Source organism: Perognathus longimembris, chromosome 1 (assembly GCF_023159225.1).
Source record: "Perognathus longimembris pacificus isolate PPM17 chromosome 1, ASM2315922v1, whole genome shotgun sequence".
In the NCBI taxonomy this organism is placed as follows: Eukaryota; Metazoa; Chordata; class Mammalia; order Rodentia; family Heteromyidae; genus Perognathus; species Perognathus longimembris.
Window position 1 is genome coordinate 159,831,529 of NC_063161.1, and position 27,384 is coordinate 159,858,912.

A 27,384-nucleotide genomic window follows, 5' to 3' on the forward strand; every position below is an offset into this window, starting at 1 on the left:
CAGAAACACCGGGGAGGGGGAGGCGGAGGCTGGGATGGGGGACGGAGGCTGCGGGGAGGGGGGGGGGGGTGGCGGCCACCCCAGCAGGACGGCTTTGTGAGGATGGACGCTGCCCTGGGCCTCTGGACGGCGGTCTGCAGGAAGATCTCGCTGGACACCAACCCCATCGGGACCAAGGCCAAGAAACTCCACGCGAGCTTCGTGGAAAGTTCCTGAAGGTGAGGGGTTTGCAGGAAGCACGGTGCTTCTCCCCCCGGACCCCGCACTGGGCGCCAGCTCCTCTCTGCGTGGAAAAGCCGCTCTGCAGACGCGGCTGGAGCCGAGGAGTGCGGGAACCCTCGACCAGAACACGTCGCGCGGTGGCGAGGGCGGGTCAGCAAGCGGAGAGGAGGAGGAGGCTGGCCGAGCACCGACCCCCTTGCAGCCACGGTCAGGCGGCCAGAGACCTTCAGCGAGTGGCCGGAGGGGCCCCCAGGCGCACCCCCAGGTGCGTGGCGCTTCACCGACGCGGTGGCGAGTGGCACGTCCGCTTGCAAACTTTCCCACTCGGGAGAACAAGCAGCACCAGCCACGCCCCGTAACGACCATCAGCACTGGACCAGGAGGTCAGCTGTGCCTCTACCCCCGTAGGGGAAACGAGTCCCGGCCCCGGGGAAGCCACCACCGCGCCACCCGACAGAGCGCTGATGGAAGTGGCGGCGCCTCCGGAAGAGCTGCGGCGCTCGGCTCATCGAACCGTCGCCACCTCCATCGCCATCGGCACCCCCTACGCACCCCGTGATCGTCATCATCCGAGCCGTGGCACACTTCACTGCTGCGCACCATGTAGAATTTTCTTTGGCCAGTCCTGGGGCTTGAACTCAAGGCCAGCGCTCTACCATCTAAGCCACGGCGCCACTTCTGGCTTTTTCTGTGTATGTGGTGCCGAGGAATCGAACCCAGGGCTTCATGCATGCTAGGCAAGCGCTCTACCCCGAAGCCACATTCCCAGTCTCCATTTAGAATTTTATTTGTTAAAATTACATAGGTGTAAGCGTGTAGAAAATGTTCAAGAGCATGTGAAGGCCAGGGAATGTGGCTTCGGGGTAGAGCGCTTGCCTAGCGTGCATGAAGCCCTGGGTTCGATTCCTCAGTACCACGCATAGAAAAAGCTGTAAGTGGTACTGGGACTCAAGTGGTAAAGCGCTAGCCTTGAGCAACAGAATCTCAAGAACAGTGCTCAGGCCCTGAGTTCAAGCCCCAGGACTGGCCAAGAAAAAAAGCCTATGAAGTGTTTATATGAGTGTGGGAAAGGTTAGCAAGAATGGGAAAGGTTTATAGGAGAATGGGGTTTATAGAGCCTTAAAATATACATAACAAAATAAATATAAATACAACACTGCTACTTTGTGAATTTTCACCTGAGGGTCCCACTGTACCCCAAGCCTGGCTCCTATTCAACACGTAGCAGCTCACAATCATTAGGACCCATGAGAATTTGGAATGTGGCCAATACAGCCAAGGAACTGAATGTTTAAAATTCAAGTAGCCAGCCCTGCACTGGTGGCTCATTTCTGCAATCCCAGCTACTTAGGGGGCTGAGATCTCAGAAATTATAAGGTTTAAGGATCAAAAAAAAGGGCTGGGAATATGGGCTAGCAGCAAGAGCACTTGCCTCCTACCCATGAAGCTCTCGGTTCGATTCCCCAGCACCACATATATGGAAAACAGTCAGAAGGGGCGCTGTGGCTCAGGTGGCAGAGTGCTAGCCTTGAGCAGGAAGAAGCCAGGGACAGTGCTCAGGCCCTGAGTCCAAGGCCCAGGACTGGCCAAAAAAAAAAAAAAAAAAAAAAAAACCAAGAAAAAAAAAAAACACCTAAGATTCTTACCTGATTAACCAGCAAAATGCCAAACTGGAGTGGCTCAAGTGGGAAAATACCAGCCATAAGTAAAAAAGAACCGAAGGCCTGGTGATCAAGCTCCAGTACCAGCACTAAATAAACAACTTCAGGTACTGGCTGCCTATCTTACGGCACGGGCATGTGCTTAGATTCGGGACACTCTTGCCTCCAGTCAGTTCTTGCTTTTGAGCACAGGATTATCAGTATGTGGCCCAAGCTGGCCTCACTTTTTTTTTTTTTGGCCAGTCCTGGGGCTTGGATTCAGGGCCTGAGCACTGTCCCTGGCTTCTTTTTGCTCAAGGCTAGCACTCTGCCACTTGAGCCACAGCGCCACTTCTGGCCGTTTTTTTTCTATATATGTGGTGCTGGGGAATCGAACCCAGGGCTTCATGTATACGAGGCAGGCACTCTTGCCACTAGGCCATATCCCCAGCCCCTTGGCCTCAATCTCGTGATTCTGTCTCTGCCTGGACCACAAGGTCCAGCTTTACTCTTCTTTTTGAAAACCATTTTGCTCCCTGCAGGTTGATGTTCCAGAGCTAGGGCGAAATGAGTTTTGCGGGACACTAAGGTGAGCTGTGAACTCTAGATGCGCTTCCTGCTACTTCCATGCTCCTGTCCAAGCTCAGCGGCCTCTGCGTGCAGGGGCCGTCTTTCTTCCTGGCTGCTGCTTATGCGTCCAGGGCTCACTTGGAACTTATTGGGAGTTGGGTGTCTTTTCACCCCTCACAGAGACCAAGACAGGAACTGGAGATTTACTGGGGTCACACCTGGGGGGGGGGGGAATCTACAAAACCTGATTATTGCGCTGAGCTGCAAAGCCCAGGCAGCCAGCAGGAGCTCTGCTGCTACCAGCCGAGAGGGGTCCAGCTAAGGCAGTGCCGCTCGGGCCCTAAGACCCACCAGACTGCTGGGGCAGCAACCTGCCTGGAAAGCTCAGACACAGCGCCAGAAAGCAATGGGCAGCCAGGCGCCCGGGTAGCTCGGGCCTGGAATCCTCGCCACTGAGGAGCCCGGTTCAAAGCCAGCCTGGGCAGGAAAGTCTGTGAGACTCTTATCTCCAATTAACCACCAGGAAACCTGAAGTGGTGCTGTGGCTCAAGTGGTAGAGCATTAGCCTTGAGCTGAAGAGCTCAGGGTCAGGGCCTAAGCCCAGAGTTCAAGCCCCACAAAAGAAAGCAAGCAATGGACAGAGGATACCAGCTAGCTACACTTCTTGTACCTGGACCCAAGTCATTTCTCAAAGGAGATGCAAGAAGTGCGCCTCTGGGGCTGCCACAGGCTTCCCTTCCCTCCCGGGTCTCAGGCCTGGCCTCTCAGCTGAGAGCCCAGTCCAGCACAAGGAAGTCAGGTCCCATAAAGCTCCACACTGCCACTGTGAGTGTGGGTGCATCTAGCCCAGCCCTGCCAGAGAGCAGTCTGTCCACTCTCACCGCATGGTGGAGGAAAGCATCGCCCATTTTATTAATGGATTTTTCCCCCTAGACAAAAGCTCATTTCACAAGAGCTGCCCAGTGTGATGTTTCCAGACACCAGCTCCACACAACCACTGCTTCACCAAGCTGACGCGGGAGCGCCCCCACTCCCTCCCACCCGTCACCCCCTAGCAGTGGACTGCCGGCCCAGCCCCTGCACACACAGATAGTCAGTCAGTCGCAGGGCCTTGGTTAGGGGGCCCTGAAGGAAGCTCTGCGGTGCTCCGCCAGTGACTGGCCGGCAGAGGGCGCTGTGACCGGGTCTGGGTTTGGAGCAGGGATGGCGGAGGACCGGGCAGAGCCAGGGCAGCGCTCTGGCCTTTTCCAAATAGCAGGAGCCCACCGAACCCCTGTGGGCTCGGGCCCTTCCCAGGGGGGTTTCTAGGTGCTTTCTTCCTCCTGCACATGGCCGCTGGGGAGGTGAGGAAGCAGAAGCTGCCACCGGCCCCTGCCAGGGTTTGGTGGGGCCACCACCAGCCCCTCTGGTGCCTCATGCCAGCCTGAGAGGCAAAGCCGGGTTCACCTCGCATGGGGACCCGAGGCCGGGAACCCCGGGGGCCCCTCAGGCCAGGCCGGCCCGCTCCAGGTCCTGGGGCAGCACCCGGCCCTTCTTGCGGGCCTTCTGCAGGCGGCGCTCGGCCCGGGCCGCCTTCTTCTTGCGCACGTTCTGCCGCCGCTTGTCCTGCCGCTGCTGCATCTTCTCCACCACCTGGGCCGAGCGCTTCTCCCACCGGCGCTGCCGCTGGGCCCGGCGCTTCTCCTTGCGCTTCAGCGCCTCCTGCAGCAGCTGCTCGTTGTCGCGGATCTTCACGCCCTCCGCCTTGTACAGCAGGTTGGTCCACTTCATCTTGGCCTCCAGCTCCTGGGCCTTGCCCGCGTCCTGCTCCCGCAGCTCCTCCAGCCGGCCCTGCCGCGCCTGCAGGCGCTCCAGCAGCTGCCGGTAGTTCCTGCCCGTCAGCGGGGTCAGGTTCCCCTTCACCTTCTGCCGCTTCTCCCTCCGCCGCTGGGCCTTGCTGGCCGGCTCGTCCTCGGTCACCTCCACCTGGGGACGGGAGACGCCTGGAGCGGCCCGCCCCTCCCCGCGGACCCGCCCCTCCCTCAGGTCCCGCCCCTCCCCCTCGGCCCCACCCCCTCCCCGCGGCCCCGCCCCTTCCCCTCGGCCCCACCCCTCCCGCGGCCCCGCCCCCTCCCTCAGGTCCCGCCCCTCCCCGCGCCCCCCTCCCCTCCCCGCGGCCCCACCCCTCCCCGCGGACCCGCCCCTCCCCGCAGCCCCGCCCCTTCCCCTCGGCCCCACCCCCTCCCCGCGGCCCCGCCCCTTCCCCTCGGCCCCCCTCCCCGAGGTCCCGCCCCTTCCCCGCGGCCCCTCCCCCTTCCCCGCGGCCCCGCCTCCTCCCCCCCACCCCCCCCCCCCCCCGCGGCCGCCGTGCTCCTCACCTTGTTGAACATCAGCCCCGGCTCCTGGGGCTCCTCGGGGGCCGCCTCCCGGGGGGCCTCGGCGGCGGCCTCCACCTGGGCCGCCTTGGCCGCCTTCTCCTGCGCGCGCAGCTCCTTCCGCTTCCGCTTCTTCCGCTCCCGCTCCTGCCTCCTCCGCTGCCGTTTCTCCAGGGCGGCGGCGGACAGCGCCGGGGCACCTCCCTGGGGGAAAGCGGGGTCCACTCAACACAGCTCCGGGCATTAAGGGGCCCCAGCGTGCGGCTGGGAGGCCATTAGCTTAAGCATCCGCATATATTTCACAGTACACATTTTAACCTTCACAATGAGGACCACCGTCATCCTGCTCTATAACGCTCATGGACTCTATGAACTGTAGCAATTAAAGCCACTTCCCGCAGATGGGGTGACATGCACACTTCTTTCCTTTTGTTTAGGATCATCTGTTCCCCCCATCCCCCCTCCCATCACGGCCCTGGAGTGGCTTGGTCCGCTTCCATCCATGGCTGACATGGCTGCTGGGCCCCTCTGCTTCATTTTTTCCCCACCAGCTTTCCACTCATTCTGTGCCCTCCTCCCTGCACTCCTATTTTATAAGGACTTGACCTGTCACCCACGATGGCCCCAGTGGGGAAAAGGAAAGCGCCAGACAAGAACCGGCCTTGCTCGCAGGTCCTTCTGTGCGACCGGGCACTCGGCGGACAGTTCCGCCTTGCACTGTTATCTACCTCCCATGTTCCAGGCATGACTGAGGGTATCCTGCTCATGACCCCCCCAAGCCCCCCCCTACCTTCCTGTCCCTCGGCCAGCCAGAGGCATTGTGCCTGACCTACCCACCCAGCTGCGCGGTGGCGTCACATCAGAGCGGGTAACGCCTTAAGGGTCTGAGGATGGGTGCTGGTATGACCTGGGAGGGCGAGAAGCGGCGGAGCTGCCCTCAAACCGCAGAGGCCCGAGGGGAGGGCTCCAGGGAAAGGGGGCCGCCAGGCCAGGGGTGGGGGCAGAGATCGCACCGTGCAACAGGAAGCACAGGCTGGTCAGTCCTCAGGGCTGGGCGGCTCATCTCAAGGTACTGACCCTTAGATGGACAGCCCTGGGCCCACCCAGTCCCCATGGGGTCAGCAGGCCATGGGAGAGACAGCAAGCAGGCCAGAGACCGGCGACAGCATCTGCCCCCCACCCCAGCCAGCGCTGTGGTCCTGCTGAGAACTGACCCAGGAGAGCAAGGAGGGGGAGTGGGAAGCCACCTCACGCACGCGCGTCCTCCTCCAGGCGCTCGGCAAGGCCTACCCACCCACCTGGCCCCGGGCCTCCTGGATCTTCTGGTGCAGTCGCTGCCGCAGCACTTCCAAGGCAAACACAGAGTCGGACCCCGTGGCTTGGTCACCTGCAAAGGAGACAGGACTTAAAGGCCGCCTTCCCAGCCTCCCTCCGCAGCCACTTTGGGATCTGCAGGCCAACCCAGTTGGTTCCTCTTCACTTGTTCAACTTGGACGTGCGCCTTCAACCGCCTTCAAGACTGGCAACTGACTGCCTTGTAAGTTTTATTGAAATACAAGATAACACTTCCCAGCCTGGCACCAGTAGCTCATGCTTGTAAACCTAGCTACTCAGGGGTTTGCGTTCGGAGGAGCGTGGTTTGAAGCCAGTGTGGGCAGGAAGTCTGTGAGGCTCTTATCTTCATTTAACCACCAAATGGCCTCAAGTGAAGCAGTGGCTCAAGTGGTAGAGCACGAGCCTTGAGCAAAAATGCTACGAGACAGTGCCCAGGCCCTGAGTTCAAGCCCCAGTACCAAAGAGCACCAATAAGGGAGAGGGAGAGGGAGGGAGGAGAAAGAGGGAGGGAGGGGTAGAGAGACAGAGAGAGAGAGAGAGAGAGAGAATGAATATGAAAGGACACTTAGGAAAGAAGATCTCAGAGATCTTGTTCCTTGCCACCCTGTCCCACATGGCCTGGAAGCACAACACTTCACGCAGGGCCCTGAACCCATGACCTGAACAGGGAGGCTTACATGACCCCTGCCTGCTTTCTCACGCCATTTCCTTGTGAACAGGGGTGATCACATTCCCAACCCAGCCCCATCTCAGCTCCCCGAGCCCTCACCTGCAGGAGATCCTGAGAAGGGGGAAGGCTCCTCTCTGGGTGCTGCCTGTTTCTTGACTCCAGAAGCAGCTGGAGTCTTCTCTTTCAGGGACTTGGCCTTTTGTGTAGCCTTCTGTTCCCGCTCCTGGGGTTTCTTCTGTGCTTTCTTCCTTTTCTTTTTTGGAGGCCCAGTCGCTTCTGAGCCTCGAACTTTGCCAACTAGAATACAAAAGGACAGAGGCGCACCTCAACCTCTGTGACTTCAGCAGGCAGGAAGGTCTTGCAATGGTTTTAATTCCATAAGGATGCCCCAAAGTTATGAGGATGGAGAATCCGCCCACCTCACAACCCCAAATCATCTGGAATGCAAACCATACTCGATTCTGTTTAGCTGGGCTGGGGGGATGTGGACAGAACAAGCCAGAAGTGGTGCTGTGGCCCAAGAGGTAGGGTGCTAACCTTAAGCAAAAAAAAAAAAGGCCGGGGGCTGGGAATATGGCCTAGTGGCAAGAGTGCTTGCCTCGTATACATGAAGCCCTGGGTTCGATTCCCCAGCACCACATATACAGAAAACGGCCAGAAGCGGCGCTGTGGCTCAGGTGGCAGAGTGCTAGCCTTGAGCAAAAAGAAGCCAGGGACAGTGCTCAGGCCCTGAGTTCGAGCCCCAGGACTGGCAGAAAAAAAAGAAGAAAAGCAGCGTTAAACCGAGCATTGGCGACTCATGTCTGGAATCCCAATTAACCAGCAAAAGGCGGAGCGCCAGGCTCGAGCAGGGAAGGGTACGAGGCAGGGCAGCCGCCCACCCCCAAGGCAAAGCAAGGGCGTCCGGTACAGCTCGGGGGTGGGACGCCGGGGGCGCCCACACGGCGCCGCCAGGGCCGGAATCAAGTCGCGGAGTGCTCGCCGCGGCCACCCGGTGAGCAAAGTTGTTCCAACGCTCCAGCTTCCGGAGGCCCCGCGGCGCCCGCGCCCGGCCCGGCGCCCGCTCTTCCTGCCCGCCCCGCGCCCCGCGTTACCCCGCCCGCGCCGCGGCGGCTCCGGGCCCGGCTGGGCGCAGATCTTCCGGGCCAGGTCCTGCAGGTAGGTGTCCTTGGCGAGGAGGGAGGCCATGGCGGCGGGCGCACGGGGGCCGCGACGCCACACGCCAGGCCGCGCGCCGGAAGCCGACCGCCGAGCGGCGCTCGATTAGCCAGGCCTGGCCGCGCCGGAAAGGGCGTGCGTGCGGGCCAGCGCCAGGCATTGTGGGAGACGGCCGGCCGTGGAGCCCGGGCGCGCGAGGCTGCACCCCGGCCAGGTTCCGCCCCGGGTTCTGCGTCCGGACGCGAGGTTCGAGCCCCGAGTACAGCACTCTGCCCCTTGAGCCACAGCGCCACTTCAGGCTTTTATTTCTACATATGTGGTGCTGGGGAATCGAACCCAGGGCTTCATGTACACGAGGGGAACACTCTACCACTCGGCCATATTCCCAGCCTTTTGATCAGTTTTCAAGCTAGAAGCACAGCATGTTCTCTCTCCTGCTCTCTCTCTCTCTGCCCTCTTTTCTTTTGGCTTCTTGAGACAGAGTTGTGCTATATTACAATTCAGGTTGGTATTTAACTTATTCTGTTTCCAGGCTGACCCTGAACTTCCCCCCCCCCTTCTAAATGTGTGATTTACAATGTATGCACTGTGTACACTGTGACACCCACCTCCAGATAGTTTTCACCAATTTTTATTTTTATTTTTTTGCCAGTCCTGGGCCTTGGACTCGGGGCCATTTTCTAGATATGTGGTGCTGGGGAATTGAATCCAGAGCTTCAAGTACAGGAGGCAAGCACTCTTGCCACTAGGCCACACTCCCAGCCCCCAATTGGTATCTTAACCCCGGGCCTCCTGTAGTTGCCGAGCTACCTCCCCCAGAGCCTCCAACCGCCAGCACCCCGCAAGCTAAGCTCACCTCCACACCCATGTCCCGGGGACTGTATGTTGGCGAACAAAAGGCTGGTTCCGGAGTGGTGTGGAGCCGGCAAGCATTCTGGATGTGATGATGGCACTGAGTCTTCCCCGCCTGATGGCTAGCCTCCAACTCTAGTTTCAATAGAGACTGTCTTGGTGTGTAGCCCATCTTCCTGCTCCAGTTTAAGTAGGCTGGGTTTGCAGATATGCATCTCCAGGCCTGGCTAGGAGCACTTTTCTAGAGGAAACCACAAGGTTTCCAGACGAATTTGAATGCAAACAAAGGTGTGTCTCCAGCAGGATCGGTCTAGATGGGTGTTCTTGGTACGTACAGTGTAGTACTCCCCCACCAGTTCAGACTGCCACAATAAAATATTGAGATAAAAAGGTGATCAAAGGCCTGGGAATGTGGCCTAGTGATAGAGTGCTTGTCTTGTATGCATGAAGCCCTGGGCTCGATTCCTCCGTACCACATATATAGAAAAGGCCAGAAGTGGCGCTGTGGCTCAAGTGGTAGAGTGCTAGCCTTGAGCAGAAAGAAGCCAGGGACAGTGCTCAGGCCCCGAGTTCAGTCCCTAGGACTGGGGGAAAAACTGATCAAGACCGTGAATAACCAAGCTTGGAAATGTGGCCGCAGGTCCTTTTGGTACACGTAGCGTCGCAGATAAAGCCTGCTTGACAGACTCAAGAAAAGTGAACTCAGAGTCTCTCCTGGGAACCAGGGGTGAGAGCGGGAGAGGAAGGAGGGCTGCACTGGTCTGGGGGAGAAACCGCTTCACTTCTGAGTGAGAATGATGGTACTGGTCAAGCAGGGAATAAACTGATGATACAAGATTTTATTGTTCAGATACTTTCTAAAGCTCAACAGCACAATCCTTCTGGCCTTTTACAAACGTCAGCGATTTATCTATGGGAAACTCACAAAAGTGACCTTCCTTTGCCACACCCACCCCCCCCCCCCCAAGAAACCAGGGTTGGAGCCATGCCCCAGGCTCCTAGCTGTCCCTTCCCTTCTACTTGACTATGAAGATCTAGAGCCCTCTAGAAGTAGCCAGTGTTGTGGGCATGTCCCTCCAAGGAGAGAGGACAGCATGGGGGACGGACTCTAATGGCAGTAGTTCTGGAGAACCTCACCCCATCCCCTAGCACTGGTTTCAGTGAGTCTGTGAGCCTGGTGCCAAGGAGCAGTGGATCTGACATCCTGAGGTTCAAATCTTGATGCTGCCAGTTCACGTCCAGCTCTGGGCCTGAGCGTGACTCCTCCCCAAGTGCAGGCCGAACGCTGGATCAAGGTGGCAGCGAGAACCAGAGGACACCAGGCACGCAGGTGCCAAGCCACGGAAGGTGCAGTCGTGGCAGGTAAGGGCCTGTCAGACACTGGACCTGAACCCAAGGCTGTGCTGGCAGAGCCCGTCTTGGCTCAGGAGCCACCGGTGCTGAGGGCGGTCCTAGACTGACCAGGGATGAAGAAAGGGGACCAATGGGAAAGGGTGCTTGACTTTTTTTCTTTTTGCCAGTCATGGGACTTGAACTCGGGGCCAGCCTTTCTACTACTCTGAGCCACAGCACCACTTCTGGTTCTCTAGTGGTTAACTGGAGGTGAAAGTCGCACAGGCCTGCCAGCCCTGGCTGGCTATGAACTGCGATCCTTGGAGCTCGGCCTCCTGCGTAGCTAGATTACAGGTGTGAGCCACCAGTGCCTGGCAAGGGGGTTGTTTTTTTTATTAAAGTCTCATGACAAAAGTAGAATGGATATGGCAACATTAGTCAGTAAGCCCCAGCTGGCTTCCGTGGGAGTGTGCCACCCATCTCCCACAGGGTGGTCAGCCCGTGGCATGGACATTGGTGCTTTCGGCAAGAGGCAGTAGCCCTCGCCAACATGGGAATGGACTTGGTAACACGTGACTGTCCCCACTGCAAGCAGACTCCTGATGGCACGGAGCTCAATGGGACAAACTTCTTTCCGCCCCGTGACCTGGGGGCAGAGGCTAGAGATAATGGGCCATTCCAGAATGGCTCTAACCACTTTCCTTAACTGTCCTAGGGGCGGAGCCTGGTCAGCTTCCTAAGGCACAGCAGCTCCTGGACTCTGGGGCCTCCAGGGGGTCCAAGGCTGACACGAGATGGGCTGTGGTGAGCAAGCTCAAGAGGGAGCCCAGGATTTCGCTCCTGATACTGGAGGCTCAGGTGTGCTCTGTGGGGCCAGGGCCACCAGCATGGGAGTGGGAGGGGGCTGCAGCCGGCAGGGAGCCAGGGCCCGGCTCCGGGGACGCCAGAAGAGGGGCTGGGAGGCCATCAGCAGAGTCGGTGTCGAGGTCCAGCCTCCAGTAAGCTTCACATAGAGGCAGGTCATTAGCTTCGCAAAGACTGGAGCTTTTCCACCACCAGAAACCCCGGGAGGGACAGGAGCAGACAGAGGGAAGCAGGGAGGGGAAAGCAAGACGGAAGCAGAGTTAAGAAACCACCACCACCTGGGCTGCCTCCCCTTCCTCTCCTGGGTGCCAGGCCCTTTCAAGCATTCCTGGCAGGGAGGGGCCGTGGGGGCCGCCCTCTAACGGGCTGTGTGGCCCTGGCAAGTCCTCCCAGGGACCAAGCTGGTGTTCTTGCTGGATGCCAGTTCGGGCCTCTCCAAGTCCCTTCGGGCTCTCCTTGTCCTACCCCAACCCGGCACTAACCCCTCACCAGCTGAGGTGGCCATGAACCTTTGCAGAGGTTACCCCCACGCACACCCCCATTCAGAGACCCTCTCTTACTGCTGGGTCCTTTCCTGGGGGGGGGGGGTGTGATAGAAACCCAGGCCCTGGCACCTCCCTGTACCGCCCCTCTGGCTTTGTGACACCCCCACCCTCCCCCAGACTCCATGCACTCCATTTCTTCCTCCCGTAGAGGGCCAGAGAGGATGCAGGCAAGGAGCTCGGCCTGGCCGCAGGCCGTCCCCGGTGTCTAACCACTTCCCCCTGGCCTGCTCTCCATGCTCATTCTCAGCAGCACCCGAGCACAGGAGAATGGAAAGGAGAGGCAGAAAGAGAAGCAGGAGTGGACAGTGCAGGCAGGGGCAGCCAAGGCAGGGAGGAGATCAAACCAGCCAGCTCTGGCCCTGAAGGCTTAAGGGAGTCCACAGGCAAAAAGGGCAGTGGCTTCTCCCCAGGGTCTGTGGGAGAGGGAGCTGGGGTAGATGGGACAGACTGGTCCCGCTAGAGGAAGAGAGGGACCAAGGGGGAAAGACTGACGCTGGGGCCTTTGGGTTCCCACCCCAGCTCTGGTGCACAACCTTACGACTGTCCCCAACTCCTTGGGGCCCTCAGCCCCTCAAGGCAAGGGCTAGGGCGGGACTTGCTGTGCCCTGGGTGCCCTTGGGGCAGTGGCTGCCTAGAGGACAGCAGGTGATACCCCGGGGTGCAGGCGGTGCTGCACAGAGCCGGCGCATTTCCAGGCACCAATGACAGCCCCAGAGCCCTGAGAAACACCTAGAACTGCTCTAGCTGGGCAGTGATGCTAAGCCCAGTGCAAGGAAACAAAGCCCCAGACCACAGTCCATTCTGGATGTCTGCAGCCCGCTGGTGTGGCCTCTGTGAGTCAGAAAGGAAAACCTCCCGTCTGCCCCGAGGGGGGAGGGGCTGGACTCCACAACTGACACTTTCAAGGCTGTCGGGGAAGGGTGTAAGGCCTCTGTTTCCCAGACCCCTCCGGCTCCGTCCTTGCCTCGGGATTTTAAGTGGCCCTGTGAGAGCTGTACTGCGGGCACCCAGTGCCAACAGAGGGGGGCCCACACCAGCATCCAGACACCCTATGTCCTCCCCCCGGGGCTGCCCCTCATCCACACCATGGGGTTTGGCCACATGTACACGGTATTGCCTCCCTGGGCACGCAGCAGTATCCTAGACAGGGGTGTGGCCCGGGCCTGAACACCTGGGGACGGATTCAAGATCCAGAATCAAGGCCCAGAAAGTTCTGCCTGGAGGAGAGCTCTCCTGTCCTGGGGGCACCATTCTCCAGACTCAGCCTCCTCCACACCCGATGTCCTATGACTTTCACCCCCCTGCAGAGGGCAAGGCTCAGCCTGGTGGCGGCTGTGCACTGTCTGTCCATCAAACGCTCTGGAGCCCAGGAATCAGCATCAGCTTTGCTGCCAAGACCAGGAAGGGTCTGAGAAACAGAAGCACCTTCCAGGCCCGGGTGGCCCTGCCCCGCCGGGCAGGCGCGGGTGGGCAGGGAGTCCAGCCCTATTTGTACCTGGACGAGTAGTACTCCTCCTCGAGCTCGTACAGGTCGATGGAGACCTCGTCCCGCAGGGTGACGAGCTTGCGGTCGCATTCCTCCTGCAGGGCGCGCAGCTGCTGGTTGCGCTGGTCGATGGCCTCGTTCACCGACGGGAAGTCGTTGAGGATCAGGAACTGCTTGAGGTCAGACACCAGCTTCATCAGGGACTCGCCAGCTCGGACCTGCAGCCATCAGAAGCAGGGCGGGCAGTGGGTGAGGGGAAGGACGGGGAGGATGGCGGCCTGCTCCCAGCTGCTGGAGACAGGCGGGCAGGGACCTCTCTGGGAGCCTCAGCTTCCTGGTGTACAAGATGGGATCACAAACCTGCATGGGGCCATTTGCAAGGATGAGGACACTAGCGCGGATGCTGGGGCGGCAGATCTGGCCACGCCCCACCCAGCAGGTGGAATAAGCTAGTTCACTACTCAGCTTGCTCCAGAGCACTCCAGCCTCTGGCTTCCAGGCCTCCGGGCCTGGAGCGCCAATCACAGGGGTTACTGTGCACCCCACCCCCCCTCCACCCCCAGACGGTGCACGCACTTCTCCATGTGGTTCAGGCCTCTTTCCTTACACCTGCGAGTCCACACCCGGCTGCCGGGGTTCTCCTGTGACAGCAGCAGGGTTCACGGTGCACACACAGTTCACGATGACTCTCGGGACTTGTGCGTCAGCAGGAAGACTGCCCTCTTCCTGAGCACTCCACAGCTGCAGGCTGGCCCCTGGCCTGGCCGCCTTGGGGAGCACACCCCGAGAAGCGGTTCCCCCCTCACCACACTCTGTCCTCCATTACTGCTCACAGGAGGATGAGGCGGGCAGAGGGCCTGTATGCCAACCACAAAACCCCAGCAGCAAGCCCACCCCCCGCCCCGCCCTGGCAACTCACGATGTTGGCAGCTCGCACGTGCATCTCGTAATTGTCCTGTTCGCCCTGAGTGGCCCTCGACACCTGTGTCTCTTCCTCAATCTGGGAGCAAACAAGAAGCCTAGAGTCAGCCCGGTGCTCCAGCTCTCCCAGCCATGAGTTCCCACCCCTGGCCCAGCCTGGCTCACAGAACAACCGCCTGCCCAGCACTTGTACAGCCACAACAATCGTGCATGCGGAGGAGCTGGTGCCTGGCCACCCTGACGGTCAAGTTCAGTCTACTCTCTCTCTCTTGTTCTGTTCAAGGGGCTCCTTCTTCAGGACAAAGGCGAAGCTGCCTGTGCTGCCCGCGGCCTGCGCTAGTCTCGCCATCTGGCAGGAACCCAGACACTCTGCTTAGCTGGGTGAACAAAACAATGATGTGTCTTTCTTGGAGGTCCTGGGGTTTGAACCCAGGGCTTGTACTTGCTAGGGGAGTCTTCTTCCATACTACTCCCGCAGCTCTTGCTTGCTTTTGTTACTTTTAAATAGAGTCTCACTCCTTACCAAGGCCAATCTGGATAAAGACTCCACCTCCAGAATAGCTGGGATAGCAGGTATATGCCACTGCATCCAGGTTTGGGGTTTTGTTTTATTTTTTACCAGCTGATAAGGTCTCATTAACTTTTTGCCTAGGCTGGCCTAGAAACACAATCCTCTCCATCTTCGGAGTAGCTACAGGTGTGAGCCAACCTTTCCCCCATCCCCATTTTTTTTTTTTTTTTTGCCAGTCCTGGGGCTTAGACTCAGGGCCTGAGCACTGTCCCTGGCTTCTTTTTGCTCAAGGCTAGCACTCTGCCACTTGAGCCGCAGAGCCACTTCTGGCCATTCTCTATATATGTGGTGCTGAGGAATCGAACCCAGGGCTTCATGTATAGGAGGCAAGCACTCTTGCCACTAGGCCATATTCTCAACCCCCCAGATTCTATATAGTATGACTGTGTGTGCATGTGTGTGTGCGCACGCGTACCAGGTCGAACTCAGAGCCTAGGAGCTGTCCCTTAGCACTCAATTCTAGTGCTCTACCACTTGAGCCACAGCTCCACTTTTGTCTTTTTAGTGGTTAGTTGGAGATAAGGAGTTTCATTCATGGACTTTCCTGCCCAGGCTGGCTTTGAACAGCAATCCTCAGATCTCAGCTTCCTGAAGACCTTTAGATTACAGATATGAGCAGCAACATTGGGCAACGAGATCACTTACAAAGTCTTTTTTGAACAATCCTTTCCCAGGCTCTCCTGGGTGTTAGGCGTAAGCACCAATGCCTAGCCACCATTCTCTTGAAAATGATGAGATTCTTCTCAAACAAGCCTGGATTGCTGCCCCTAGCTTACAGACGGGTCACTTAGTGTAGGACAGACCTCAGTGGGCTGGAAAGGTCTCAGGCTCTCTTAATGGACTAAAGTCTTCACTCTGCCAGTTACTAGCAGAGTGAATATGGGCAAGTTTCCAAAACTTCTGGGGTTCAATTTCTTCCTCTGAATGTGGAGAGGCAATGATACTTGTTTCACAAAGTTCTTGTGAAGATTAAACGGAGCACAGATAGCTCCTGCCATGCTGCAAGTGCTAGATTTATACTGGCTCTTATCATTACTAGTATTGGTCAACCAGGATTGCCAAGTCTGAGGCCCCCAGGTTGAAGGAGGCTCTGGGCTGCAGCAGAGTGCTTGCCCAGATGTGACCAAGTCCTGACCACTCTGCCTGTCCACAGAGGTCTCCCCAGCCTCCTGGCCTAACCCATCTCCCCCTTGTTCCTCTCTGGTTCACACTTGGGGTACTTACGAGGGTTGGGTCACTCCCCCTGTGCCAGGCCCTAGGACACCTGCTACATACAGGCAAGCTCACGAGTAATTAGGAGGGCCTACGGGAAACTGAGGCAGCGAGGAGTGAAGTCTCCACAACTCCTTGCCAATAGGAAGTGGTGGGCTTGCTGCTGTGGCCATCAGCACAGAGTCTCAGCTACTCGGCTCCACCAGAGTTTGTGATTGTTTGGTTCATTCAGTCACCTGTTGATCCTCCCCAAGTGTTTCCACCCCCATTGCCAGAGGGGTGGGTTCGTGCACGCGCCCCTGCGCGGCGGCCTGGGAGGCCCGGCGCGGCCCACCCACCTTGGCGGTCTTGATGATCTCGGTGAAGTTGTCCATGATGGACTTGATGTCATCTTTGAGCCGCTTGTTGTAGGACTGCAGCAGCGTCTCCTTGCTCTGGGGCAGGGCTCTCTGCTGGGCCATGGCGCGGCGCGGGGGGCCCGGGGCGCCGAGCGCGGGTCAGCCTCGGGGTCTGGGGGTGAGCGGACCGACAGCCTCAGCCGCCGGCCGGCCGGAGACGCCTGGGCGGGGCCCCCCGCGCGCCCCCTCCCGGCCCCGGCCGCCTGGCTGGGGGCCCCCGACCGAGCGCGGTGGGGCGGAGGGGAGCCGAGCTCCGCGGGCCGGCGCCCCAGCCTCGGGTCCGGCCGCGCGGCCCCAAGGACCCCGGACCCTCCACAACCCCGGCCCCGCTTCCCCGCCGCGCCCCGGGCGGCCTCGGCCCTCGGGTTCCACCCCCCGCCCCCCACCGCGGAGCCGGGCCGGCGCGGGCCGCGCTCACCGCGCAAGGGCGGCCGCCGAGGTCTGCGCCCCGCCCCGCCTCCCCGCGGCCGCGTCGCCCGGGAGCCGCCGCGCTAGGCCCCGCCCTGTCGCTGTAAACCCGGAATCCCGCGCGGGCGCCAACTCTCGCGATCTCCGAGGCGATTACAAATTACCCACAATCCCCTTCCCTTTCTCTCTCCAGCCACCCAAGATGGTGAGTGGCGCCCGGCTGCGCCGGACCCGCGCCGGGACCCAATCCTTTGCCATCCTCCTCCGGATGCGTCCTTGCGGGGTCCCCGGCGACACCCGGCGCCCTGCGGGGCCTGGCCCCGGGCACGGCGAGCCTCCGTGCGGGACGGGGCCGGCGCTGCGTGCCGCAGTGCGGGGCCCGGGGGGGCCCCGGGGGCCCGGCCGTGGGCGGCGACCCCGCGTCCGCGCTGGGGCCGGAGCCGGGCTCGGCCGGTGCCCGGCTGCGCCCCGCGAGCCCGCAGGCGCCCCCGGCCTGGGTCCTCGCCGGGAGGAGGAAGGCGGGTGCGGGCTCGGCCGGTGCCCGGCTGCGCCCCGCGAGCCCGCAGGCGCCCCCGTCCTGAGCCCTCGCCGGGAGGAGGAAGGGCAGTGCGTAACTGCTTCTCTTTCTCTGCCCAGCCGAAAGGGAAGAAGGCCAAGGGGAAGAAGGTGGCCCCGGCCCCTGCTGTCGTGAAAAAGCAGGAGGCCAAGAAGGTGGTGAATCCTCTGTTCGAAAAGAGGCCTAAGAACTTTGGCATTGGTGAGTACCAAGTGGAGGGGCGGACACGCGCTCGCTCCCGATTGTGTGGCTCGGGGACCAGTCGCCCGGTAGGACTCAGGGAGTTGGTGGCCCAACACGTGCGCGTTGGCAGCGCTGCCGCGGCTTCCTAGAGAGCGCACGCCGTTCTGGAACCCTGTCCTCGAAATGTTGGCGGCGGCAGCACTCGGCCAAGTGTCCTGAGATGACCAGTTGAGGTTCAAGAGTGGGGCGGGGCCTTTAGGAGCCCTCCTGGCCTCTTACCGAAGAGGGAAGGGCTTGCTGGTCTCCCCTGCCCGGTGGCAGTGTTGCGTGCAGATGATGTAAAAGGATATTTGCTATCGGAAAGATAGTGATGACACTTGAAACCACCAAGATCGCTGATGCACCAACACCCCTCCTAGTGCCTTCAGAAATGCCATTTGCCATTGAGCCTCACACGGGGTCCTCTTCTCAGGACAGGACATCCAGCCCAAGAGGGACCTCACCCGCTTTGTCAAATGGCCCCGATACATCCGGCTGCAAAGACAGAGGGCGATCCTGTACAAACGGCTGAAAGTGCCTCCTGCAATTAACCAGTTTACCCAGGCCTTGGACCGCCAGACAGGTGAGGTTCTGGGTGGGCCCCCTAGCCTTGGGTTAGGTACCTGAGGCTGGCCTCACTTGAAAAGGTGCTATGTTTGGCCTTGGTTTTCTTTTGGTCATTCATGGGGCTTAGAGTCGGCCTGGGCACTGTCTCTAAGCATACTTGAGCCACAACTCCACCTCCTGTTTCTCGGTGGGTAACTGGAAGATAACAGCTTGACAGGCTTCACTTGTCTGGGCTGGTTTTGAACCGCAATCCTCAGACTTGTTTCCTGCGTAACTAGGATTATAGGTGTGAGCCACCAGCATGCTGCAACAGTCTTGATTTCTTGACTGGTGGCTGTATTTTTCTATTTTTTTTTTGTCAGTCCTGGAGCTTGAACTCAGGGCCTGAGCACTGTCCCTGGCTTCTTTTTGCTCAAGGCTAGCACTCTGCCACCTGAGCCACAGCACCACTTGTGGCTTTTTCTGTATATGTGGTGCTGAGAAATTGAACCCAGGGCTTTATGTATATAAGGCAAGCATTCTACCACTAAGCCACCTTCCCAGCCCCTAAAATTTACTATCAGCATCAAAAATTAGGAATTTAAGCCAGCTGTTGGCGCTTGGCATGTATGTAACTCAGTTTCAATGGGTCTGCATCTTCAAGCCTCCCGTGCCCCTCACCCAGGAGCCTAACTATAGGATGTTTACACAGCTACACAGTTACTCAAGCTGGCCCACAAGTATAGGCCAGAGACAAAGCAGGAGAAGAAGCAGAGACTGTTGGCCCGAGCTGAGAAGAAAGCTGCTGGCAAAGGAGACGTCCCCACTAAGAGACCTCCAGTCCTCCGAGCAGGTTGGTGGTGCCTCCCTGGGGGTGCGTAGCAGAAGCTGTGCAGTGATGTGTGAATTTCTTCACCTGAGGTCCCCGTGGAGAGTGAAATCCGAGCTTTTTAACACTGAGTCACAGCTGAGCAAGGTTGCTTGCTGCTTGCCAAGCCACCTGAGCAGTGATTGAGAATGGTTGTGTTCCAGGGGTTAACACTGTCACCACACTGGTGGAGAACAAGAAGGCTCAGCTTGTAGTGATCGCCCATGACGTGGATCCCATCGAGGTGGGTGTGCTTGTTCTTAGTCATTGATGGCAGAGCTAGTATCTGGTACTGGAAGATTTAGTGCTGAGCCTGGGATGTTTGAGGGCAGCACCAATGAAGGACCCAATTTGTGTGGCTCTTGCTGTGATGTGAATCTCTCGCTGAACTAAACCGAATCTTGATGTGTCTAAATTCATGAGCTTTTTAACCCTGAGCAATTGCCAGCAAGCTAGCCCTTGAGATGCTTTGGGTAGGCGCCTGCAAGGCACTTCAATAGGGGGTCTTTTCTTGCAGCTGGTTGTGTTCCTGCCCGCCTTGTGCCGCAAGATGGGTGTTCCCTACTGCATCATTAAGGGGAAGGCCAGGCTGGGGCGCCTCGTGCACAGGAAGACGTGCACCACCGTTGCCTTCACTCAAGTTAACTCGTAAGTGGTGGGCAGTCTGGCCCCAGAGTCCCTCAGTCCATCCAGACCGTGCCTTGGGCATTCACAGGCTGCTCTAGCTTAAGGAAGGCTGAGGAGCCTTTGCCAATGATGGCTAAGAATTTCTTCACCTGAATAACCTATGTGGCCATACTGTATCTGAGGCAAAAAAAAAAAAAAGCCTGCTGGCTGCAAAATGCAGTCCTGCTTTCTCAAGTAACAGACTGAAACTCTACCCCCCACCCCTCCTGCTTAGGGAAGACAAAGGATCTCTGGCAAAGCTGGTGGAGGCCATCAGGACCAATTACAATGACAGATATGATGAGGTAAGGAGCTTATTCGCAAGGGGCTCTGAGCTGCTCTACTTGGTGGTGGTCCATTTTGTGTGTCGGGACAGGCCAAACTGACTGTCCTTTCATTTCAGATCCGGCGTCACTGGGGAGGCAATGTCCTGGGTCCAAAATCCGTGGCACGAATTGCAAAGCTGGAAAAGGCAAAGGCTAAGGAGCTGGCCACCAAGCTGGGTTAAGTGTGCAATGTTGATTTCTCTGTACATGAAGATAATAAAACTATTCTTCCTCCAGTGTCTGGGCATTCTGAATCAAAGGCATGGGGGCCATAAGCACCAGGGGCATGCCACCTAAATGTGTCTCCGGATGGAGCTTATGGACACGGGGTACTGGGGTGCTACAGTCCTCCCTTGTGTTGGGGGGGGGTGGCGGGGGAAGAGCGCACTATTGTGCTCAGCTATTCGTTGACAGCCATTTTACTTAAATCCAAGTTGGCCTAAAACCAGGACCCCTTCCTCCTCAACCCCTATCTTCCAACTGGTCAAGAATTCTGAAACCAGCCAGGGCAAGCCAGTACATGCAAAGACACAAAAGTGAGCCCAGGAGCTTTATTTATGCCAGTGTGGGTGGAGTGGCCTCGCTTTGGAGGCATACTTGGTCACAGTCCCTGAGGGATCCCTGGGAAACTTGAGGACAAGTTTGCATCAACTTCAAATGGCAGGAGTCCGGCGTAGGAACTTTTTGACCCACAGGTATGACGTGGCCGCACACAGTCCGTACCTTTGGGAGGAAGCAGGCTGGTGAGCCTTGAGCTAGGTGGTGCGGGGGAGGGGAGGTGGCTGAGGCTTACCAGGTGAGGATGTACTGCATGTGCTCGTTCCGCAAGGTGACCCTTGTCTGTCCTCCGACAGGGCCTCCAGGGACTGTGCTCTCTGTAGAAACAGTGGGCTCACGTCCACCTCTGTTGCCACTAGACAACCTTTTGCTTCCTGTAGCCCACCAGGCGGCTCTCCCCTCACTACATGCTAGGGAGGAGGCAAGAACCACTTGGCCAAGGAAATAGAGCAGGGTATTTACAACAGCTGCTTGCTCTCCTGGGGTGGCCTGATCACAACGTACTGAAGTCAGCATCTATGAACACAGGCTCAGCGCCAGTTATCTTGGCCATGGCGTCCAGGTCTCGATAATGCCAGCGGTTCCTTTCTGGATTGTTCTCAGGAACAAAGGGCTTCCTGGTTTCTGTCAGCCTTACTATCCCAACTAGGTCCACTTCTTCTGCAGTCTACAAAGGAAGGCATGAGACTGCCATTGACAGGAGCCCTGCCCCCAAGCAGGGCAGAGCCAGGGCCCCTCAGGTCCCTTACCTGGCCTTTCTGGCGGGTCTCTGGATCTACTTTCTTCCTGGGAACAAACCCTCGGTTTACCAGAATGGTAACTCTAGAGTGACAAAAGTGGCACGTCAGGTGGGGCAGTTTAATTGAAATGCCTTAGGTACCTACAGTGGAATCAACCGAGAGCTTAGTCTTATATTTCACTACTAGGCTGCATTGTCCCTGCCAACTACTGCCCTTCACCAACCTGGTGTCCAAAGTCTCTGCTTTCACACCCATCTACAGCAGTGTGCTGTGTCTGCCTCTTCTGGGCAGCTGAGGCAGCACAAGCAGCAGCATTTGGGCCTCACCTAAGATCTCGAGACTAAAAGGAGCCCCAGCTGCTCCCATTTTTTCCTAGGATGCTCTTCCCATCTCTTGGTTTCGTTCCAGTAGTGGAGTTTGAACTTACGTACCAACTCCTGCTAGGTGGCTTTTTCTGCTTGAAGCCCTCTACCACAACTCCTGTTCTTCCACTCTTAATTTCAAGACTAGGCCTACAGAGCCCCCATCCAGGCAGCTGGGGGGGGGGGGTGGTTCTGCTGAGCTGCTCATGCTGCATCACAGTGGCCTAATGTAGCTATCAGAAGCTTCTCTAAAAAGCGGAGCCTTTCTGAGCAAACCCTCCTTTCTATCCAGGGGCTAACACAGAACCTACGCAGCAGGAAAGTATGACCTGAGTACCCCTGCCAAGCCAGCCAGAGCCCTGTGTGGCCCACTCACCCCAGGTCCGTGCAGTGGAAGGGGGTGACCACATGGGCCCCACTCTCAGCTGATGAGGAGAGCCGGCCAGCCTCTTGAGCCTCACGAGCAGGGTCCACCATGGTTCGTGGCATCATGTACAACTCCTTGGAGTGGTCAAAGTGTCCCCTGACCCTCACTGGCCTATACTCCAGACTTTTCAGTTCCACTGGGCTATAAGGAAAGGGTAGAAGAGCTGTAGCCCACACAGGTGTGAACTCAGCTGTGTAACACACACGAAAGCACACCATTATTTGCCCACAATTCACCTTTGTGGGTTTTGTCTTTCCAAAACCGCTTTTTGCATTCCGGGCACTTTTTCAAAATACCAACCTCAGGTGCCCTCACCTAGTGGCTAAGAATTATTGCTACAGTGCTTACTGTGGTCAGCACCGTGGACAAATACCCCTAGACCTGAAAAGCTGTGAAAACCAGCATAAAGAATAAGACATTTCTGTCATCTATCTGGTGGCCTCAGGCAAAGTCAGGAGGCAAGTAGGTAGTCAACAGCAAAAGACACCTGATGAGGATGACTGATGGATCATCAGAGCTCCTGTGAGGCCAGGGTTCCGATGCTAACCCCAAGCGAGACCAGCCTCGTGTATACCCACCCACACTCACTCTGCTGGCAGAGGGATGGGCTCCGCCATGACTCGAGCCTCTAATTCCTCAATCAGTTTCAGCTTCCACTTCCGACGCTGGACCTACAGAAACAAGAAGATGAGCCAAGCAGACAGTAGCGGGGACAACAGAGAAGCCCAAACCGGATGCCAGAACTTTACCTGCCAAGTTCCCAGGCCAAAGGCGGTTGCAGGAATGAGAAGCAGAAACCACTGGAGAAAGGAATCATCTTCTGTTTTTGCGGCAGGTGCCTCTGCGGCTGAACTGCCACACCTGCTGGGCGTCTGGGCCACACCTGGAGAAGATTCACAACACCGGCATAGGGTCAGAAGCCCTAAAACAAACAGCACGGAGGCAGCCAATTCCTCGAGAAGAGTCCACCAGGCCGCTGGGGCGCGTGTGACTCACACCTGCAGTCCTAGCTGCTCAGGAGGCTGATGTCTGAGGATCCCGGTTCAAGGCCCAGGCAGGAGAGTACACGAAACTCTTTATCTCCAAGTAACCACCCCAAACCAGAAATAGAGAGCCACCAGGCTTGAGTAAGAGTTAAGGGACATTGCCCAGGCCCTGAGTTCAAGCCCCATGACAAAAAAGATAAAGACGACTCCACCGATCCGACCTAAGAGAAAGCCTCACGTCACTAGCCAACTAGCTACGGGTGTGCGCGGTCTCCGGCCCGAGTGCCCCGCGCAGTACGCCTTCGGCTGGGTGCAGCGTGGGCCCCCAGCCGCGCCCTTTGGCCCCCCCGGGCGTGTCGAGGTGCGCTCCGCGCCGACAGGCGTGAGTTCACTCGGCCCAAAGGCGCGCCGGTGGCCGAGCCGGGCGCCCGCCGCCCGCACAGCCCCGCGGCCCGGCCCGGGCCTCACCCGCGCGGGGAGGAACCGCGAAGCCGGCGCGCGGGGCGGGGCCGGGGACCCCGCAGCCCGAACACCGCGCCCCGCGCAGCCACGCCGCCGCCCGCGGCCCCAGCCACCGCGCCGCCGCCGCCGCCGCCGCAGCCATGGCCGCCGCCGCGAGCACTTCCGGGTCGGCGCCCTGGCTTCCGGGGAGGGGGTTGTACTTCCGGGGCGCCGCGCTCGCGCCATGGAAGAGCCACCCGAAGACGTGAGGGCTTTCCTCCAGCAGCACCCGAACCTGCGCCTGCTGACGGGCGGCGGCAGGGTCCGCCCCGGGGCGCGGGGAGGGAGGGCGCGGGCGGCGGGGCGGGGAGGGGAGGGGGCCGCCTCTGACCCCGCCGCCCGCCGCCCGCCCGCCCGCAGGTGCGGTGCGCCCTGACCGGCCACGAGCTGCCCTGCCGCCTGGCCGAGCTGCAGGCCTACACCCGCGGCAGGAAGTACCAGCGCCTGGCGCGCGCCGGCCCGGCCTTCGACTACGCCGCCTTCGAGCCGCACATCGTGCCCAGCACCAAGAACCCGTGGGTGGCCGGGGCGCGCGGGCGGAGGGGTCCCCGCGAGTCCCACCGGCGTCCGCGGGGCGGGGCGGGGCGGGCGGGCGCGGGGCGAGGCCCCTGGGCCCCCGGTGGCCGCAGCTGCCGGGTGAAGTTGCCTGGGGAGGCTTCTAGCGGGGCGTCGGCGGTCACGCCTCCGACCCCAGCTACTCAGGAGGCCGCGATCCGAGGATCGGGTAGGGAAGCCAGCGAGACCCTATCTCCAGTTCACTCCCAGAAAGCCCGGGGGTGGGCGGGGCAGTGGCTCGAGAGGTGGAGAGGTCGCCTTGAGTGAGGAAGCTCAGGGACAGCGCCTAGGCCCCGAGTTCAAGCCCTAGCACCCCACCCCTCCAACCTGCCAAGTTCAGGTCACGTGGCAGACCTTCCTCCCACCCCGCCCCCAACCCGACAGCCTCGTGGAGCCTTCGGATCTGCATCTTTGGCTCCAGCTGCCCCTGCGAACCAACTTTTTCGCCTCCTAGGCACCAGCTGTTCTGCAAACTCACCCTGCGGCACATCAACAAGGCCCCAGAACACGTGCTGAGGCACACCCGCGGCCGCCGGTACCAGCGCGCGCGGCGACGGTGTAAGTTGCTGGGAGCCCGAGGCGCAGCCACCTCCCCCGAGGCAGAGCACTGTCAGGGCAGAGGGGCACCTCGGTTGCCCTTGGTTACACCTGACAGTCCGGGCACTGTAAGGAAAGGGGAGGTGGCTTGGTGCCTCACGGACTTTCTAACATAGGTGGGTTCAAAGCAAGAAGCAGGCTGGGGAGGAGCTTGTAAGTGGTGGGCGGGACAGGAACTGCTGAGGGGAGAATGTCTCCCAGAGTTACTCCCCGGGGACCAGCCGTGGTCCTCTGAAGCTGGGGGGACTGACAGGCTCGCCAGCACGCACGGGGACCTTGGCGGCCGAGGTCAGGACTGGGTCTGGCAGGAACACATGGCCTGGACTCGCTGCTGCTCCTGTGAAGGGAGGTGTGCTGGGAGGCACCGCCTGTGCATCAGTTCAAGACTGAGCACAGGCAGTGCTTGGTGTTCAGGGGAGCATGGAGAGCTGCTTTTTTGTGTGTGTGTGTGGCCAGTCCTGGGGCTTGAACTCAGGGCCTGAGCACTGTCCCTGGCTTCCTTTTGCTCAAGGCTAGCACTCTGCCACTTGAGCCACAGCACCATTTCTGGCCATTTTCTATATATGTGGTGCTTGGGAATTAAACCCAGGGCTTCAAGTATACGAGGCAAGTGCTCTTGCCACTAGGCCACATTCCCAGCCCCCGGAGGGCTGCTTTAGTCGGGTTTTTAATTCAGGGCCGCTTAGGAAGGTCAGTCAGTGCTCAGGCACTGCAGAGCCTTGCTGGAACTGGGGGGGGTGGGGGGGGGCCTGCCCTGCCCTGGCTAGAGTTTGCAGAGGACTAGGCAGTCTTGAGCACTATAAAGCCACAGGAGACAGGAGCAGGAAAGTGACTGGGAGTCGACACCGCAGGCCTGTGGCACCCCGACCAAGGCGTGATGGGGAGCCTGGCCAGACTCTGGTGGGACCCAGAGGACAGTAGGGCAGGTACCCCATGCCGGGAGAGGAGCGAGCTAGGCTGAGGTGCTGCTTCCAGCGGACCCTCTGTGTGAGGGCGCAGCAGAGGCCACCCCGTGGGGTAAGGGCCTTCTGTGAAGCCTTTCTGCCTGCCCTCCTAGCTCCAAGCCCAGAAGGGTCAGGCAGACAGCCTCCAGGGCCCCCTCAGGCCTGTCCCCACAGTGCTGAGGGGGAGACTCCCGTCAGCCGTGATGGGCTGCTGTCTTGCCATGGGGCCTCACCATGGGCATGCACAGTGCCCTTGCAGTCAGCTTCTTGTGCCCAGGCCTGGTGGGCCTGCACCACCCTCTGGGCCCTGGGCAGGACCTGAGCCCAGTGCTGAGCCCAGCTGCCCACTTGCTACAGCGCTGGTTGACGTCTGGTGGGGTAGAGACCCGGGGCCCCGACAGGGCAGCGTCCCTGGGTCAGCTCCATGTCCAGAGGCCCGGAGGGCACCGAGTGCCAGTGTGAGCCGGCTTGTCCCCCAGATGAGGAGTGCCAGGAACAAGGAGTGGAGTTTGTCCCCGCCTGCCTGCTGCACAAGAGGAGGAAGAGGGAAGATCATACAGATGGGGACAGGTGTGGCCCGAGTGCATTCTGGGAGCCAGCCTCCAGTGATGAAGGGGGGACCCTGAGTGACGACAGCATGACAGACCTGTATCCACGTAAGCAGGCCCGGTGCTCCCTGGGCACTTCCCCCTCCAGGCACCTGGCCCCGCCCTCAAGTGGCATACCCCCAGCGAGCCTGAAACGCCGTCTGTTCCTTCCAGCTGAGCTGTTTGCCAAAAAGGACCTGGAAGGCCCCGAGAATGAGGATGGCTCCGATGATTTTCTGACAGACGAAGAAGAGGAGAAGCCAAGGCCCCCGGGAGAGGAGGACGCTGAAGACAGGAAGAAGGTGGAAGTGGACTGCAGGCAGCTGTGTAAGCGGAGAAAGGTGAGCCCCTACCTGGCCACCAGTATATGCCAGGCAGAGCTTCCCCTTAGTGTTTCAACTGACAACACAGAACGTGGAAGCCACAGTCTCCAGGAGCGGTTCTGAGCTGGGGGCCTTGGGCATACCCGCGGGAGGGGCTTAACTCCTGAACACCACCTTTCGTCTGTTGCAGGGTGGGAAACGGGGCTAGGGCTTAAAGGTCAAGGTGTTTTGAGTGGAACTACGGAGCCCTGTTGGGCCTGGCGGCATGTCCTCGGCATGCAGAACCTCTTCCTCGTGGGGCCCAGGAAGGCCTGGTAACCGAGTAACCTAGCTTTCTCTGCTCTGCCACAGAAGCAGCTTGGCTCGTTGACCAAGAAGCCAAGGAGCTTCAGTTCCTTCAAGCAGGTGGAGTAATGCAGTCTGCGGAGACCGACCCACGTGTCCCGGTGTCTTCTGTCACTGTCTCCCGACAACGCAGGCAGTGGCCTGGCCGCCGCCAAGGCTGCCCGGGGGTGGAGCTGCTCTGGGCTGCAGAGCTCCCTTCCGAGGCCCGGCCAGGCCCGCCCAGGCTGGGCGCTCCCAGGACCACACTGCATACCACAAATGCCATTATTTATTTTGATGTTTCCAAAAATCAAAACATTTCAAACACAACTAAGATATAAAATACAGCATAAAATGAGGTTTATACCTATCCCCACATAAAGCAAAAGGCAGTTTACTTTTCTAAACCAATGGGTAGACTTGTTTTTTTTCTCCCCACCTGGCAGCCCACTGAAAACTGCCCGATGGAGCAGTGGGCCCCTAGACAGGCCTGGCAGGTGTGGGCCAAACACTTGCTCCCAGGCTCATCCCCACTCCGCCAATCACGGGTCACGCAGCAGGGCGGTGGCAGTGCACCCACAGAGAGGTGTCTGCTGAGGCAGTCTTGCTGTGGCTGACAGGAGCTGGAGGCATCCCACACGGGCATTTCTGCAGGATGAGGGAGGCCATGTGGCCAGAATCTACTACCTCTGAGGCTGAATGGGATGTGGGTAGGGTGCTGGAAAGGCCAGCACCACTGGGGCAGGTGGATCTAGGGT

At 59.3% G+C, this 27,384-nt stretch overlaps 5 protein-coding genes and 4 non-coding genes across 10 annotated transcripts; 6 read left to right on the forward strand and 3 right to left on the reverse strand.

Moving 5' to 3' along the window:
- Positions 1 to 3,155: 3,155 nt before the first annotated feature.
- On the reverse strand, positions 3,156 to 16,244 carry Med22 (mediator complex subunit 22). Of its 2 annotated transcripts, XR_007210822.1 has the most exons (4): positions 16,071 to 16,244; positions 13,948 to 14,028; positions 10,621 to 13,246; positions 3,156 to 3,167 (listed from the first exon to the last, which is right to left on the reverse strand). XR_007210822.1 is itself a non-coding variant. In XM_048345757.1 (3 exons), exons 1-3 carry the CDS (start codon positions 16,191 to 16,193, stop codon positions 13,028 to 13,030), a joined length of 423 nt encoding a protein of 140 aa, XP_048201714.1. In that variant the 5' UTR covers positions 16,194 to 16,244; the 3' UTR covers positions 10,414 to 13,027. The 2 variants fall into 2 exon arrangements, 1 of the variants encoding a protein (XP_048201714.1); XM_048345757.1 differs by lacking the exon at positions 3,156 to 3,167 and having other exon boundaries at positions 10,414 to 13,246.
- On the reverse strand, positions 3,464 to 8,008 carry Surf6 (surfeit 6). Its single transcript, XM_048345721.1, has 5 exons — positions 7,886 to 8,008; positions 6,891 to 7,088; positions 6,085 to 6,173; positions 4,790 to 4,990; positions 3,464 to 4,397 (listed from the first exon to the last, which is right to left on the reverse strand). Exons 1-5 carry the CDS (start codon positions 7,977 to 7,979, stop codon positions 3,918 to 3,920), a joined length of 1,062 nt encoding a protein of 353 aa, XP_048201678.1. The 5' UTR covers positions 7,980 to 8,008; the 3' UTR covers positions 3,464 to 3,917.
- A 431-nt stretch (positions 16,245 to 16,675) lies between the features above and the next one.
- Positions 16,676 to 19,959, forward strand: Rpl7a (ribosomal protein L7a). The gene is made up of 8 exons (XM_048345737.1): positions 16,676 to 16,743; positions 17,175 to 17,295; positions 17,750 to 17,899; positions 18,575 to 18,715; positions 18,895 to 18,974; positions 19,248 to 19,378; positions 19,632 to 19,701; positions 19,800 to 19,959. Exons 1-8 carry the CDS (start codon positions 16,741 to 16,743, stop codon positions 19,902 to 19,904), a joined length of 801 nt encoding a protein of 266 aa, XP_048201694.1. The 5' UTR covers positions 16,676 to 16,740; the 3' UTR covers positions 19,905 to 19,959.
- LOC125341428 lies at positions 17,606 to 17,680 on the forward strand. Its single transcript, XR_007208977.1, has one exon. It is a non-coding gene; the product is annotated as a small nucleolar RNA SNORD24 (small nucleolar RNA).
- Positions 18,753 to 18,828, forward strand: LOC125341411. Its single transcript, XR_007208971.1, has one exon. It is a non-coding gene; the product is annotated as a small nucleolar RNA SNORD36 (small nucleolar RNA).
- On the forward strand, positions 19,093 to 19,172 carry LOC125341417. Its single transcript, XR_007208973.1, has one exon. It is a non-coding gene; the product is annotated as a small nucleolar RNA SNORD36 (small nucleolar RNA).
- LOC125341422 lies at positions 19,478 to 19,544 on the forward strand. Its single transcript, XR_007208975.1, has one exon. It is a non-coding gene; the product is annotated as a small nucleolar RNA SNORD36 (small nucleolar RNA).
- A 302-nt stretch (positions 19,960 to 20,261) lies between the features above and the next one.
- LOC125353260 (surfeit locus protein 1) lies at positions 20,262 to 23,399 on the reverse strand. Its single transcript, XM_048348802.1, has 8 exons — positions 23,264 to 23,399; positions 22,559 to 22,692; positions 22,398 to 22,480; positions 21,759 to 21,950; positions 21,030 to 21,102; positions 20,785 to 20,947; positions 20,516 to 20,597; positions 20,262 to 20,445 (listed from the first exon to the last, which is right to left on the reverse strand). Exons 1-8 carry the CDS (start codon positions 23,397 to 23,399, stop codon positions 20,376 to 20,378), a joined length of 933 nt encoding a protein of 310 aa, XP_048204759.1. The 3' UTR covers positions 20,262 to 20,375.
- A 70-nt stretch (positions 23,400 to 23,469) lies between these two features.
- On the forward strand, positions 23,470 to 27,033 carry Surf2 (surfeit 2). The gene is made up of 6 exons (XM_048345743.1): positions 23,470 to 23,558; positions 23,657 to 23,811; positions 24,306 to 24,409; positions 25,872 to 26,048; positions 26,154 to 26,320; positions 26,654 to 27,033. The coding sequence occupies exons 1-6, from the start codon at positions 23,481 to 23,483 to the stop codon at positions 26,714 to 26,716; spliced, it is 744 nt and encodes a 247-aa protein (XP_048201700.1). The 5' UTR covers positions 23,470 to 23,480; the 3' UTR covers positions 26,717 to 27,033.
- The last annotated feature ends 351 nt before the right edge of the window (positions 27,034 to 27,384 follow it).